The sequence below is a fragment of the Camellia sinensis genome, chromosome 1 (genome assembly GCF_055761805.1).
Source record: "Camellia sinensis isolate YWXY chromosome 1, ASM5576180v1, whole genome shotgun sequence".
Taxonomy (NCBI): Eukaryota; Viridiplantae; Streptophyta; class Magnoliopsida; order Ericales; family Theaceae; genus Camellia; species Camellia sinensis.
This window is the reverse complement of record NC_138961.1, coordinates 218,413,251-218,427,343: the sequence shown is the minus strand read 5'-3', so window position 1 is coordinate 218,427,343 and position 14,093 is coordinate 218,413,251. Positions and strand designations below refer to the sequence as shown.

The 14,093-nt window shown below is 32.4% G+C and overlaps 1 protein-coding gene and 1 long non-coding RNA gene across 2 annotated transcripts; one reads left to right on the top strand and one right to left on the bottom strand.

Moving 5' to 3' along the window:
• The first annotated feature begins 1,422 nt into the window (after positions 1–1,422).
• LOC114290750 (UPF0481 protein At3g47200) lies at positions 1,423–4,103 on the top strand. Its single transcript, XM_028234708.2, has one exon. It carries the CDS (start codon positions 2,334–2,336, stop codon positions 3,936–3,938), a length of 1,605 nt encoding a protein of 534 aa, XP_028090509.1. The 5' UTR covers positions 1,423–2,333; the 3' UTR covers positions 3,939–4,103.
• A 5,500-nt stretch (positions 4,104–9,603) lies between these two features.
• Positions 9,604–12,000, bottom strand: LOC114290764 (uncharacterized). The gene is made up of 2 exons (XR_003639125.2): positions 11,806–12,000; positions 9,604–9,880 (listed from the first exon to the last, which is right to left on the bottom strand). It is a non-coding gene; the product is annotated as an uncharacterized LOC114290764 (long non-coding RNA).
• Between the last annotated feature and the right edge of the window lie 2,093 nt (positions 12,001–14,093).

The following is a 14,093-nucleotide window of genomic DNA, read 5'->3' as shown; positions in this document are numbered from 1 at the left end:
TTGGAATGTGAACAAAAGCTCGGCAACCAAACACTCTCAAGTGCTCATAAGATACATCTTTACCGGTCTAAACTCTTTCTGGAACATCACCATTCAAAAGATAGGAAGGAGACAAATTGATCACGTCAACCGTTGTCTTCATTGCCTCACCCCAAAAGGATCTTGGCAATTTAGCTTGTGAAAGCAAACACCTTGTTCTTTCCACAATGGTGCGGTTCATCCTCTCGGCAACCCCATTTTGTTGAGGAGTCTTCTTAACTGTCTTTTGGTACCGAATACCTTGGCTGCGACAATACTTATCAAATGGTCCAATGTATTCACCACCATTGTTTGATCGGATGCACTTCAATTTTTGCCCCGTTTCTCTTTCAATCATAGCCTGAAAATGCTTAAATACTTTTAGAACTTGATCTTTAGTTTTTAGTAAAAAAGCCCAAACTTTCCTTGAATAATCATCAATGAAAGTAACAAAATAAAGTGCACCACTATGTGTTCTAACTTTCAAAGGACCACAAACATCCGAATGAATCAACTCCAAAACATTTTCTTTTCTAGAAGTAACATTTTTCTAAAAAGAAACTCTATGTTGTTTACCCGCCAAACAATGAATACAAGTTTTAAGATGTATACCTTTCAAACCGGGTAGAAGCTCTTTCTTAAACAAAACTTGCAGCCCCTTTTCGCTCATGTGGCTAAGCCGCTTGTGCCACAATTCGGTAGAAGTATAATCTTCAAGTGCATTGACAACACATTTACAAATTTTTTCTTGCATCGAATAAAGTGTATGAGTCTTTTTGCACTTAGCCACCACCAAAGAACCCTTTGTGAGCTTCCATATTTCATCACCAAATTTGTTGTTGAAGCCTTCATCATCTAGCTTCCCAGTAGAGATCAAATTGAGGCGAATGTCAAGAACATGCCTCACATCTTTAAGCAACAACTTGCAGCCTAAATTTGTTTCTAAGCAAACATCACCCATGCCAATAATCTTGGACAAACCTTCATTACCTATTCGAATAGAACCATAATCTCCTTTGGTGTAGGTAGTGAAGAAATCAAATCGAGAAATCACATGAAAAAAAGCACCGGAATCAATCACCCAATTGCTCTCTTGGCCCACAAAATTGATACAATCATCTTCACAAACGACCATGAGATCATCGGTAGTAACTGCCGTTGTGTCTTCTTGCTTCTTTTTAGTTTTCCAAGTTACCCAATTGCTTTCATTGAAACTAGACATACGACCCATAGTTCCCTCCATTGATTTACACAAATAAATAAACCCCAATAAACCGTAAGCTTTGATACCAGTTGTTAGGGAAAATCTATGATTCCCCACAGGTAAATCAATCAATGGGAATAAAAATTAATGCGGAAAAATTAAATTAAAAGCAACACAAGAATTTTTACGTAGTTCCCTCAATGTGGGGTGCGTCCACGGGATCGAAATCTGATTCCACTATCAACCAAATAAATTTCCAAACGATTACAAACGAGACACGAATGGTCTCACAAAACCACCCTTAGGTGAATTCTAAATAATCACAAATAAACAAAGAGAAAAGATCTCACCAAATAGATGAATAAAAATCTTAAAAAACCAGAATTAAATAAAATCTAAAATAATAATCCAAATCAACCCCACAAAAATAACAAAATATTTACTAACTTGATTTCACACAAAATTAGGGCACCACCTTGAATATGCACCCAAGAATCAATGCACCCAAGTATATCAATGTTGCTACAGCTTCACTCAACTTGGAGAAAAACCAAATTAATGATCACCGGTTGCTGCCTTCGGAACAAGTAAGTAATGAGGCAGCCGTATATCACTTTTCTCTTCGGAAAAACAATATCAAAAAATATGTGTAGTAAATCTAGGGTTTTTTATTAAAATTTTATTATTTTTAAATTAAATTAGATTTTCACAAAATTAGATATGATATATATAAAATATATTATATCCGAACTAAACCAAATTAAAATTCTTTAACCAAAATCAATTGGGTTTCAAACTTCAATAAAAAGGTATACCCAACAATACATTAGTGTTATTAATGGTGCTCTTTTTACTTGTATGAATCATTGTTGTTTTTTTATAGTATAATTATTATATTTTAAAAAATATTAATTGTTATAATTTTATTTTTTGTATTATTAATAAATTTAAAAGGATAAAATAATAAATTTATATTATTTTATTCATTAATATTTTTAAAAAATAAAATAAAATACTAATATTTTAAAAGAGAAGGAGCAGCTATGTTGCCTTCTTGAATCATTGAAGGTAAGTCCAGCCAGCCAACACCAAAGCAGCACTCCCCAAAATAATGGTGCAAATTTTCAACGAAGATCTCGTGAGTTGGTACCTCATCACCTTGAAACTCAAAGAAACTGTAATAGCCAGAATCCAACAAAGTCCTATTCCCACTCCTACAGCCCCCTCATCAATTGACCCGGAAAAACAACATCAAGAACATCTTCAGATCAGACAACATCATCACCAACGAATCATGAGCAATCCAGAAACTGGTCACAAATTTGAAGAGAAGACCAACAAAACACCAGACCATTCGGAGTGGGTGATCAACATCAAAGAAAAACTCGACCAAGCCCGCCGAGAAAACACAACATCTGCCTGGTCAAAGATGTGCATCTACAGAGTCCCTCAGTGCCTGCTAAAAAGTGACGACAAAGCTTATATTCCCCGGACCGTCTCCTTGGGGCCTTACCACCACGGGCGGAGAGACCTTCGCACCATGGACCGCCACAAGTGGCGCGCCCTTCACCGTGTCCTGAAGCGTACCCAGCACGACATTAGTCTATATCTGGACTCCATTAAAGAGATGGAACAGCATGCCCGTGCTTGTTACGAAGGCACGATTTCTCTCAGCAGCAATGAATTTGTGGAAATGATGGTGCTCGATGGCTGCTTCATACTGGAGCTGTTCCGAGGGGCTATTGAGGGCTTCAAGAAGCTAGGTTACTCCCGGAAGGATCCTATCTTCGCGATGCGTGCCTCGATGCATTCGCTTCAGAGGGACATGATAATGCTCGAAAACCAGATTCCCCTCTTCATACTGGATCGTCTGTTAGGGCTCGAGAACGGCGATCCTCACCAGAGAGGGCTTGTGGCCAAGCTGGCAATCCAATTCTTCGATCCGCTAATGCCAACCGATGAATCATTGACGTCGTCGTCATCCTCATCATCGTTCAAGAATTTAACCACGTTCGATCCATTCGCAGAGCAAGGCGGGCTTCACTGCCTCGATGTTTTCCGGCGAAGTCTCATGCGCGTGGGGCCTAAACCCGAACCCAAACACTGGATCAACCGGTGGTCTTCGCAGGCGAACCTGGTGGTCGCCGACAAGCGGCGGCAACAATTGGTCCATTGCGTGACTGTACTGAGAGAGGCAGGGGTTAAATTCAAGAAGGAGAAGACAGATCGGTTCTGGGACATAAAATTCAAGGACGGGACTCTGAGCATTCCTCGGCTGTTGATCCATGACGGTACCAAATCGCTGTTGCTCAACCTGATCGCGTTGGAGCAGTGCCATCTCGATTGCAACAACGACATAACCTCGTACGTGATATTCATGGACAATTTGATAAACTCCCCTGCGGATGTGGCTTACCTCCATTACCACGGCATAATCGAGCACTGGCTAGGCACCGATGGGGAAGTAGTGGACCTCTTCAACCGCCTTTCGGAAGAAGTGCTTTTCGACATCGATGGCAGTTTTCTTTCGCAGTTGTCGGAGCAGGTGAACAGGTATTACAATTACAGGTGGAATGCTTGGCGTGCGAGCTTGAGGCATAATTACTTCAACAATCCCTGGGCTATCATCTCCTTCCTTGCTGCTGTGGTCTTGTTGCTGATTACTTTTACTCAGACTTTTTATGCAGTTTATTCCTATTACAAACCTCTTTCTTGAGCAGCTTTGATAATTGCACAACATCCCGATTCTGTATCTTACTATTATTTTATTTTTTAACTGATACCGCATTTTGTATTTTGTAATTTCTCGGTCACTTCTCTTGTGTTCATAGGGTGCAATGCAAATTCCTTTTATTATTAATGAAGCGTTGAGTTATAATTATCGGAGTTTGCCAACGATGATCCATGCCAAACTTATATGTTTGATTTATGTTTTTTTTCTCTTTCATGTTGGTTTTTAGTTGGTATTGTACCTTAAAACATTATTATTTTGTAATTTCTTTTCTTTTTATGTTTTTTTTTTTCATTTCATGATCCATGCCAAAGTCAACATAATTTATCCTTAATTTAATTAAATAATAATAATAATAAAATTAATCAGCTGTACTAGGCATTTTAGCATTATTCGAGCGAAAAACACTTGGTCTTAAATGAAGTGAGAAACACTTGGTCTAAAAAAATTGATGCATTTTAGTTGTGTGTCTTTTTCTCCCAGAATCACGCATATCAAGTAGCCTTTAGCCTTAGGGCTGTGGTTTACTTCACCTCATCACCATCACCAGCCACTTCCAAGTAAAAGTGGCCCCTCACAGAACTCGTACGGTCAACTATGCCATAATAAGGATGTTTTGATAAGTTAGTAAAAAGTTGATTTTTGACTTTTTATTAAATTTTTTAATTTTTTTTAAAGTGATTTGAGAAGTTGATAAATAGTTAATTTTTTTTATTTTTGGTTTAATATTTTTCAAAAGCGTCACATCATTTCAAAATGATCAAAATATCCTTACTTTTTTATTTTTGAATTAATTAATTAAAATATTTCAGAGGGTAATTTGGTAAATTTGGGTGCTGCGTTCTTGGGTCTTCCCAAATGAGATTTTCTGGGTTTTGTGTGCGTTTGGCGTTTTGGGAAAGCTCTCAAAAAGTTGCCTTCTGGGAAGGTTGCCAAAACGGCACTAAGGCCTCGTTTGGGAATAGGTTAATTTAGTAACTTTTTGACTATTTGGCTAAAATATGAGCTAAGAAAAACTAGTATGTTTGGGATGACTTTTTGACTTTTTACAAAAATATGTACAAAAAGTAGAGAGAAAAGAGAATCTTTGATTTTTTGGTATGGGTTGTTGGCTTTTTGGTTAATTTAGTAACTTTTTGACTTTTTGACTAAAATGAAAGGTTCCCAAACGAGGCCTAAGGGCAGCTCAACTGTCCTATAAGTTAAAAATCAGTTTTTTTTATGTTTTTAGAAAAAATGTGAAAAAAATAAAAAATTGATGTGCTTTAAAAAAAAAAAAATACAATAAATTGACTTTTAACCCAGGCCTATTATGGTTAAAAGTCAATTTTTTAATTTTTTTTATTAAAAATGTATAAAAGAATAGAAAAATAACATGATCTAAAAAATTAAAAAATAAATAAATTAACTTTTAACCTAATTACAAAAGAGACCTAAAACTGTTGGCCCTGTTTAGGAACCAGATTTGAGACTAAAATAGCTTTAAACACTAAATAAATAAATAAATAAATAAAATAAAATAAAAAAAAAAAAAAGTAGCCCAAGCCACGGTCACACTGACAACCTGCCATTGTCACGTTGACTGCCTGCCTCCCAGCTAGTAAATGATAATTTTATCCTTTTAATTAATTTTGAATGTCTTGCGTTAGATATAAATCTGTTATTTTAGTTTTAAATATTATTTCGAACATATTTTTAAAACAATAATTAATTAAAAATTTTAATTTAATTTTTCAAATATAAAAATTAAAATAACCTATTAAAATAATTAAAAAATCAAAAAAATAACCACTTCCCGCCAACAGCAACAGCACGGTATTAAAGAGAATAGACAGATTCGGTCTACAAAAGTAACCATGTTGTTTGGGCACCTAAGTTTAGTTCTATATCAATAATTTATTTTTAAATTATAATTTAGATAATAATATATGAATTATTCATTAAAGAAAAAAAAGAAGAAGAAATTACTACTCAATAACTATACAGAATTATTACATACTATTTATAAAATTTACCATTTATTTGTAATTATTTTATAGAGTTACCATTGAATTGAAATTTTCTTATAAAAAATTAGATTAATTTGATACATATAAAGATATAATTTTATTGCAAATGTCTGTTAAAAAATAAATGATCCAATTTTTAAATAATATTTATCATTTATTATTTCATAAATAAATGTCATCAATTAACGTAACTACTGTTATATTGATTTTTTTACTAAATAATTTACATATTATGCTTTAAAAGATGACAATTCAAAGATTGACTAGTGGGGGCATGAAATAACTTCTCTTTTTATAATCTTAGTGATTGGATTGTGACATAATCACCAAATAAATTTTGGGTGACCTATCAATATATCTAAATAGTTGGACTTAATTTTATTAAATCTTATTCAAAGTTAAGATGTCGTTAAAATTATTTTTTTATGATTTTTTTTACATAAGTGGATAAAAATTAAAAATTAGTGACTTCTTTGTCACAATTTTTATAAATTATTGTTAAAATTTATAATTAGTAATATGTTTCCGTGATAAATTTTTCAAATAGTTGCTAAAAGCTAAAATCAGTAACTTTTTTTGTAACAATCTTTTAAAATTGTTGCTAAAACTTATTATTAGTGACTTTTTATAATAATATTTTCAAACTGTTATTGAAAATTAACAATTAGTGATATTTTTTAGAAAAAATTAGTGAAACATTTTTCTCCAACTTTGCGTAGTAGAAGAGGTCCAATATGTTTTTTTGAATCAACTAAGATCCCTCAATATTTTCACAAAGAAAATTTAACTCAGAAAAATTTTACCAAAAAAATTTTATCCCATTCAAAAAAATTTTGTCCAACTGAAAGAATAGTCATAAAGATTGACTGGATGAAGAGTAAGAAATGAGGCGGAACAGTGGTGGCTACTATGCCTACTGTTGGGTACAGTCCCGGCCATATTCATATAATTTAAATAGTTCAAATTTATTGAATAAATTATTAATATATAAAAAATTAGATTAATCATGTATTTATAATTAATTAATCAGATCACGTTTATTTTAAAAAAACTATATGTAATATATTTTCAAAATCATATTAAAAATAATATGATATGATATATGATTACTGATTTCTAATCAATTTAATTCTTTTTTATAAAGATAAATTATTCAACAAATCCTATAAACTATACTATTAAGATTATGAAAACAATCTCAAGATGAGCCCACAAATGGCATAGCAGCTCCTCCAGTGGTCACAGCCAGTACTCTGAATGGTAAACCAAACCTTTTTAAGTTCAATACAGTCTATTTTTCCTCCAGTCTAGATCTAAATTAGAGGACATTATTTGGGTTTGTTGGGCGCATTAGGAGTCTTTTTTCAATGATTCAAATAATTTATTTTATAAAACATTTTATGTATATCATCCTAAAAAAAATTAAATTGATTTAATAATTATAAATTATTCGATTTATTGGGTTTGTCACCAAAAAATAAATGATCTATTTTCAAGAGTACATGTGTCATTCATTTTTTTGAAAAAAATATCATAAATTGATGATTTTTTTAAAGTTATATTAAAATTTTATACTTTTCAGTTCCTTTAATTTAGAAAAAGTATAAATATATATGTATATCATAATTATTCAAAAAGGTTTACCAAACACAATAAAATTTCCAAACCCCTGGGAACTTTTTCAAGAACAAAAAATAATTTCTGTAACAATTTTTAAAAATAAGCTATTTTAGTAATTTTTAATTTGTTGACTAAAATACAAGATAAAAAATTAGTATATTTAAAATAATTTTTTATTTTTTTACGAAAAATGTCCAAAAAATAGGAAAAAAAAAATCTTTGACTTTTTAATTGACTTTTTAACTTTTTAAGTGATTTTTTAATTTTTAAACTATTTTTTGAAGTCCCAAACTTAGCCTCAATCAATTTTTTTTAACAACTCTTTATCCTAAAAAAAAAGACCTAAAAAAGCTAAAAATAATACCAAACTAAACCTTAACTAATACATCTCATTTGCAAGTGATTTCGATGTGGAGGGAGGAGGTTTCTTATCTAATCGCAATTTCCTACTCCATCTATGCCAATAGTAATATCCAATTTCGGCTACCTAGCCCACTCATAAAGCAAACATAAAAAGCCAAATTATTGATAATGGAGACTATAAAATATCAATGATATGAAAACGAATATTATTCCTTACTGTTGCTGGTGTGGTGTGTGACAGCTGACAAAGCAACTAGATTGATGGAAACTTTGACGGTAGAAAGGATGTGGATATGAATATGAACAACCCAAAAGAATGGCATGCTTTCACATGGAGAAATAAATCCCAAGTTACAGTTTTTTTCTTTGCTTTGTATCAGGTCAAATTTGACCCAAAAAGTGTCGGGTCAAACAAAATCGACATTACAACTTAAATTTTACATGTTCAGCAATTATAAAACCTAACTTCTCTGGCATTACCGACTAAAAATGCTATGCAAAGCACTTGCTGATGAAAAATAAATAAATTATATTCACCTCCTTAAAATTAGAAAAAAAAATATTATAAGTCTCATAATTTTGATATGAGTATATATTGAGCTTGTGTATGGTGGATTTATATAGGAATGTGAAAAGATAAAAAGAAATTGAAAAAAAAAATTAACTTATATTTCATTTACATTTGCTTCAACATTCCTCGTTCTTTTTTTTAATGGCTACCCAAATCCATGAACCAACACAGTTTTAAATTTTTTATTCACATGACATTTAGTCTCATTTTTATCGATAATTTGTTAATCATATAAATAGAAAATTGATGTTATCTATTTCACAGTGAAATGTATATATTTTTCCTTATTTAGGTTTATGATTTCACTCTATTTGCATTCGTTTCTCTTTATCTTTACTAAAAGGGAGGTTACTATAATTATGTCAAAATTGTAAGACTACTAGTATTTTCACCAAACCTTAACGCTATATTTAGTTGAGAGATTTGGGAAGGAATTTGGAAAGGGAAAAGAAAAATGTAGGTGAAATATAAATAAAATATACCTACATTTCACATAGTTTCATACACTTTTTTCCTTTCTCTTTTCAAATCTCTTCTTAAATTCCCAAATCAAACACAACGTAAGAAAAGTTAATGTAATTTATCTATAAAAAAATATAATAAAAAAATGGGGGGTAATTCCACTTGGGCAATCTTTGCATGTGACATCGAATCAAGGTTCTAAATCGCGGTATTGGGTAACAACGGTATCGATCGCGGAATATCAATATCGGTAGTATCAATCAGTACGTATCGGGAATCGAGTGTCGCAGCAGTGAAATTTTAAAAATCATTTCACAGGTTTTTCAGGCTTTTTTTTTATACCGGTCCGAACCGGTGAGTATCGACCCGTCGTGACTTGTGTAAAACCTTGTGTAATGGTTACAGACCGATACGTACCGGGACTCAACCGATTCTTATGCGATTTTCAATCTCAGCGGTATATCGGCCTGTATCCGTCGCCATGCCCTATTTTTCCGATACATAGCGTATCGGCCGGTTTTTTAAAACTAGGCATCGGATAGCATCAGTAGTTCAAACTACCTGAAGTTTCAATCTCTAGGAAGTAAGCCTAGCACTTTCTGTCAAGGGTTCCCTCTTCCGATCATACGGCTGAAAAGAGAAATTTACCAAGATTGACAATTTGATGCTAACAACAAAATGAACGTACCAGACACAAATTAAACCAGCTAATTTTACAACCCCTGTTTCCCGAGGGAGAATGGAACATATTTGTATTTTTAATCATATGTAGTATCTGTCGCTTCATGGTAAGAGTGAATAGTAGCACCCAGTAGACAAGGAGTATGGGCCAAGACACGGGCACATCAAATATGCTGAAGAATGTCATCACCAAACAACTGCAAAAGGTTGTGATTGAGTACCTTTCCAAGAAGAAAAAGAAACGAAAGAGAGCTCAATCCATGTTACATTACCAACTAAAAAGCAGGGATTTTCTAGCAATTAAAGTAGCACGAAGATTTTAGATTAAGATTAAGTTTGGCAACTCAAAAATAATCCATCTTTTTATCTTTTTATCTTTTTTCCATCATATCACCTCTCTACTTTTCTGTACATCTTTTCGTAAAAAGACAAAAAGTACACTTATTTAGGTCATTTTAAACAACCCCTAAAATAAATAAACTGAAGGCAAACACAAAATCTCATTTCATATTCACCCAAAAACATATCATTTCATGATATCCGATATTATCACCAAAAAAATGGGATAAAAGATATTTTATGACCTCACTTAAACATACAAAAGATATTTAACATAATGGAAGAAAGCAATTGGTTACACCTACCACTGTCACCAAAAAGATGGGATAAAAGATATTTCATGACGTTACTTGAACATAATCTGCTCTATTTGTCCTTGAGTTCTAAGGAAGCATGAATAGCATATACGTGACATAACATGAATACACTTAACACATCAATTTTCAAAAAATATAGAATACAACGCGTGAGGGGCACATAATAATATGTAATTTTATATATTTATTATATGTTACATATAGGAATATATCATTTTAAAAAAATAAATAAATGTAATATAATACTAATTTCTATATTTTAACATTATTTTTCTTTTATCATGTATCAGTGTCTGCTCTGAATTTTTTGAGACCCAAAGCGAACACTAAATATGGAGTCCGGATCCTCTAGGGTGATTCCCTGAAGTGATCCTCTAGAGTGATAATTTATGATGCGACACGTGTCCAATTAATGAAATCAATGGTTGAGATGTTCCCTCTCTAAAACGACGTCGTTTTGGTTTTGGTTTTGGTTTTGATTTTTTTTTTTTTTTTTTTTTTCAGATCGAGAAGGAGGAAGGAATGGGTTAAAGAGAGAATCTCCTCATTCTCTCTAGAACCAGAGAAACAACAGGTTCAAAGCACTCAAACTCCAAGAAACAACATTTGATTCAGACACAAATGCACAGATTCAGACTCAAACAACATTTGATTCAGATACAAACCCACAAAACACTCAAACTCCAAAATTTTGCAGACAAAAATTCAGCAAGAGTCCCATTTCTCAAGTGACTGGAATATGGCAAAAATTCAGCAAGAGTCCCATTACATGTTCAAGATATAGTCTGGAATAGTTGCACCCCAGCGGTGTGGCAGCGGCAGCGGCGATGGTGGCGCGTCGGACGTCGGAAACTCTCTGCCTTTCTCTCTCTCTCTCTTCCTCTCTCTCTCTCTAATTTCAGATTTCCAGGAACCTTCGTTGTTTTGAAACACCAAAATCGAATTTTTTATTTTTATTTTTTTCAAAATACTCACCAAAACGACGTCGTTTTGGTGAGTTTTATTCTCAGTCATTCGATCAAGTACTTTAGGATCACTCTAGGAGATTAACTCTAGAGGATCCGCACGCCTAAATATGGGACCTTTCATACGTATTTAAAAAAAAAATGATATTCACGAAAAGTCTATTAAATTTTACTTAAATATATAACAAAGTTTATGATAACAAAAAGGATCAAAATGAATTTTTTTTTTAAATTTTTTTTCACCAAACTAATTTTTGAAAAAATTTAAGAAACAGATAGTGAAAACAAAATTAATATCTAAGCCCTCCTAACTCTAAAGCAATTCATAGAACATCATTGACAAAAAGGAATTCATTATGAATCAGAATCAACCACATAATCTGCAAAACCAATACCAAAAAAAAAACACACACACACACATACACAAAATTCTGAGAAGGAACTGAGAGGGTAAAGTAAAGCAATTGACAATTTTTTGAGATGATTGATTCATTGTTCGAAATCGGAGGCAAGAATAGTACTCACCGAATATTTGAAAGATCTGGCGGTGAGAAGGGCAGCCACCGACGAAGGCCTGGGATGGACGATGGAGAGTCGGAGTTGTGGCAGAAAGAGACAACGCACAGGATGAATGAGGAACAGCAACAATAGATTGTTGGGCCTCAAATTAGTTCACTTTATTTAAGTTTTAAAAATTTTAGAATAGGCCTCAAGTTTTTTGGACCTTTTAATTTAATTTGGGCTTTGTATTTCAAGTGGACCTTTTTAATGAATCTATATTTTAAATTGGGCTTTTTATTCATTTAGGTCTTATTTGGGAACAGACTAATTTAATAATTTTTTAACTATTTGGTTAAAATATGAGCTAAAAAAAACTAGTATGTTTGGGATGATTTTTTTACTTTTTACGAAAAGATGTACAAAAAGTAGAGAGAAAAGAAAATCTTTGACTTTTTGGTATGGGTTGTTGACTTTTTGACTAATTTAGTAACTTTTTGACTTTTTAACTAAAAAAGATGGTTCCCAAACGAGGATTTAGTTTAGATTATTTAGTACTTTAAACTATAATTTTGAGTTGGGTCTTTTTTTACATAGAACCAGGCGTATTCTAATTTATTTTATCTAAACTATTCAAAAATCATCATTATGGATTAACCCAACGTAACCTCAACAACCCAAAGCCCGCCCCCACCCTAATGAATCTATATTTTAAATTGGGCTTTTTATTCATTTGGGCCTCATTTGGGAACAGGCTAATTTAGTAACTTTTTGACTATTTGGTTAAAATATGAGCTAAAAAAAACTTGTATGTTTGGGATGATTTTTTGACTTTTTACGAAAAGATGTGCAAAAAGTAGAGAGAAGAGAGAATCTTTGACTTTTTGGTATGAGTTGTTGACTTTTTGATTAATTTAGTAACTTTTTGACTTTTTGACTAAAAAAGATGGTTCTCAAACGAGGACTTAGTTTAGATATTTAAACTATAATTTTGAGTTGGGTCTTTTTTTACATAGAACCAAGCGTATTCTAATTTATTTTGTCCAAACTATTCAAAAATCATCATTATGGATTAACCCAACGTAACCTCAATAACAACCCGAAGCCCGCCCCCACCACAACCAACCCCCCCTCCCCCTCCCCCCAAAATTTAGTGGGTTTAGTTTTAATTTTTTGAATTTAATTTTTTTTAAATTAATTTTTTTGGTTTTTATATTTTTTTTAGTAAATATTTTTTTACTTTTTTAGATACACCTTGATGAATCTAAAAAGTAAAATATTTTAAAAAATCAATAAATACAGAAAAATTTTAAAAATGTATTGAATTCTCTTCTTTTTTTTATTAATATTTTTAGTATTTAGTGAATCAAAAATGTCTAAGACCCTCTGTTTTTCCCATCCCCTTTGATCCCCTCTCTTTCTCATTGGTTGGATTTTCTTTTTCTTTTTTTTTTGTTTCCCTTATCCTCCAATCACCACCTGCCACATGTGTGGGGGTGGTGGGGTGGTGATTGGAGGGAGTCTCCATCACTCCTCCGTTTGGAAAAAGCTAATTTAACCCAATTTTTTTACTTTTTAACTAATTCAGCCTAGTTAAATTAATTCCGTTTAAGAAAAACTTTGGTTTGAATGTGATAGTTGTGAGAAAAAAAATAAAATGATTAAAATTTGAATGTAACATTTTATTTAATTAATTTATTTAACCTTTTTTTTTTTTTTTTTTGTAGCTATTTACTATTTAGACAATTTAGCTATTGCCAAACGAGGCTTTTAACATTCAGAACATCTTTTATTCCCCCCCCCCCCCCCCCCAAAAAAAAAAAGTGGCAAAGATTGTCTACCTACTATCTCTCCTAGACCCTACTTTAAACATTACCCTTATACATCGACATGGCCTTTTTGTCATATAATATCTTATCTAACCTGATGCTAAATCAAATTTACATAATTCATTGTAGTTGAATATATTGTTATCGACATTTTTCCAAGAACGTGTCCACGAACAAAAAGCTGGTTGTCTCTAGCAAAAAAGTGTCTTGGTAGCATGACAAGTTACAACTATAATAGGAATCACTTTCACTTATAAGAAGTAAGCAAAGCATGTATTGGCTGGACTTTTGACTTTGGAATGCCAGTATGCCATAATAGAACCAACATTATGGCAGTTAAACACCATAGAAGCAGCATATATCTTTCCTTTTTATAAACAAATTCTTGTGGAAATTGAAGAAAACTACCCAGACCATGCCTCAACAAGCACTTGTTCATCGATGGACATTGAAAACTCCCCTACAATCCAGACCAGAATAAAAATT

Excerpts from the sequence above, each read along its gene's own strand:
- LOC114290750 (XM_028234708.2), top strand. The coding sequence starts at position 2,334 with ATGGTGCAAATTTTCAACGAAGATCTCGTGAGTTGGTACCTCATCACC.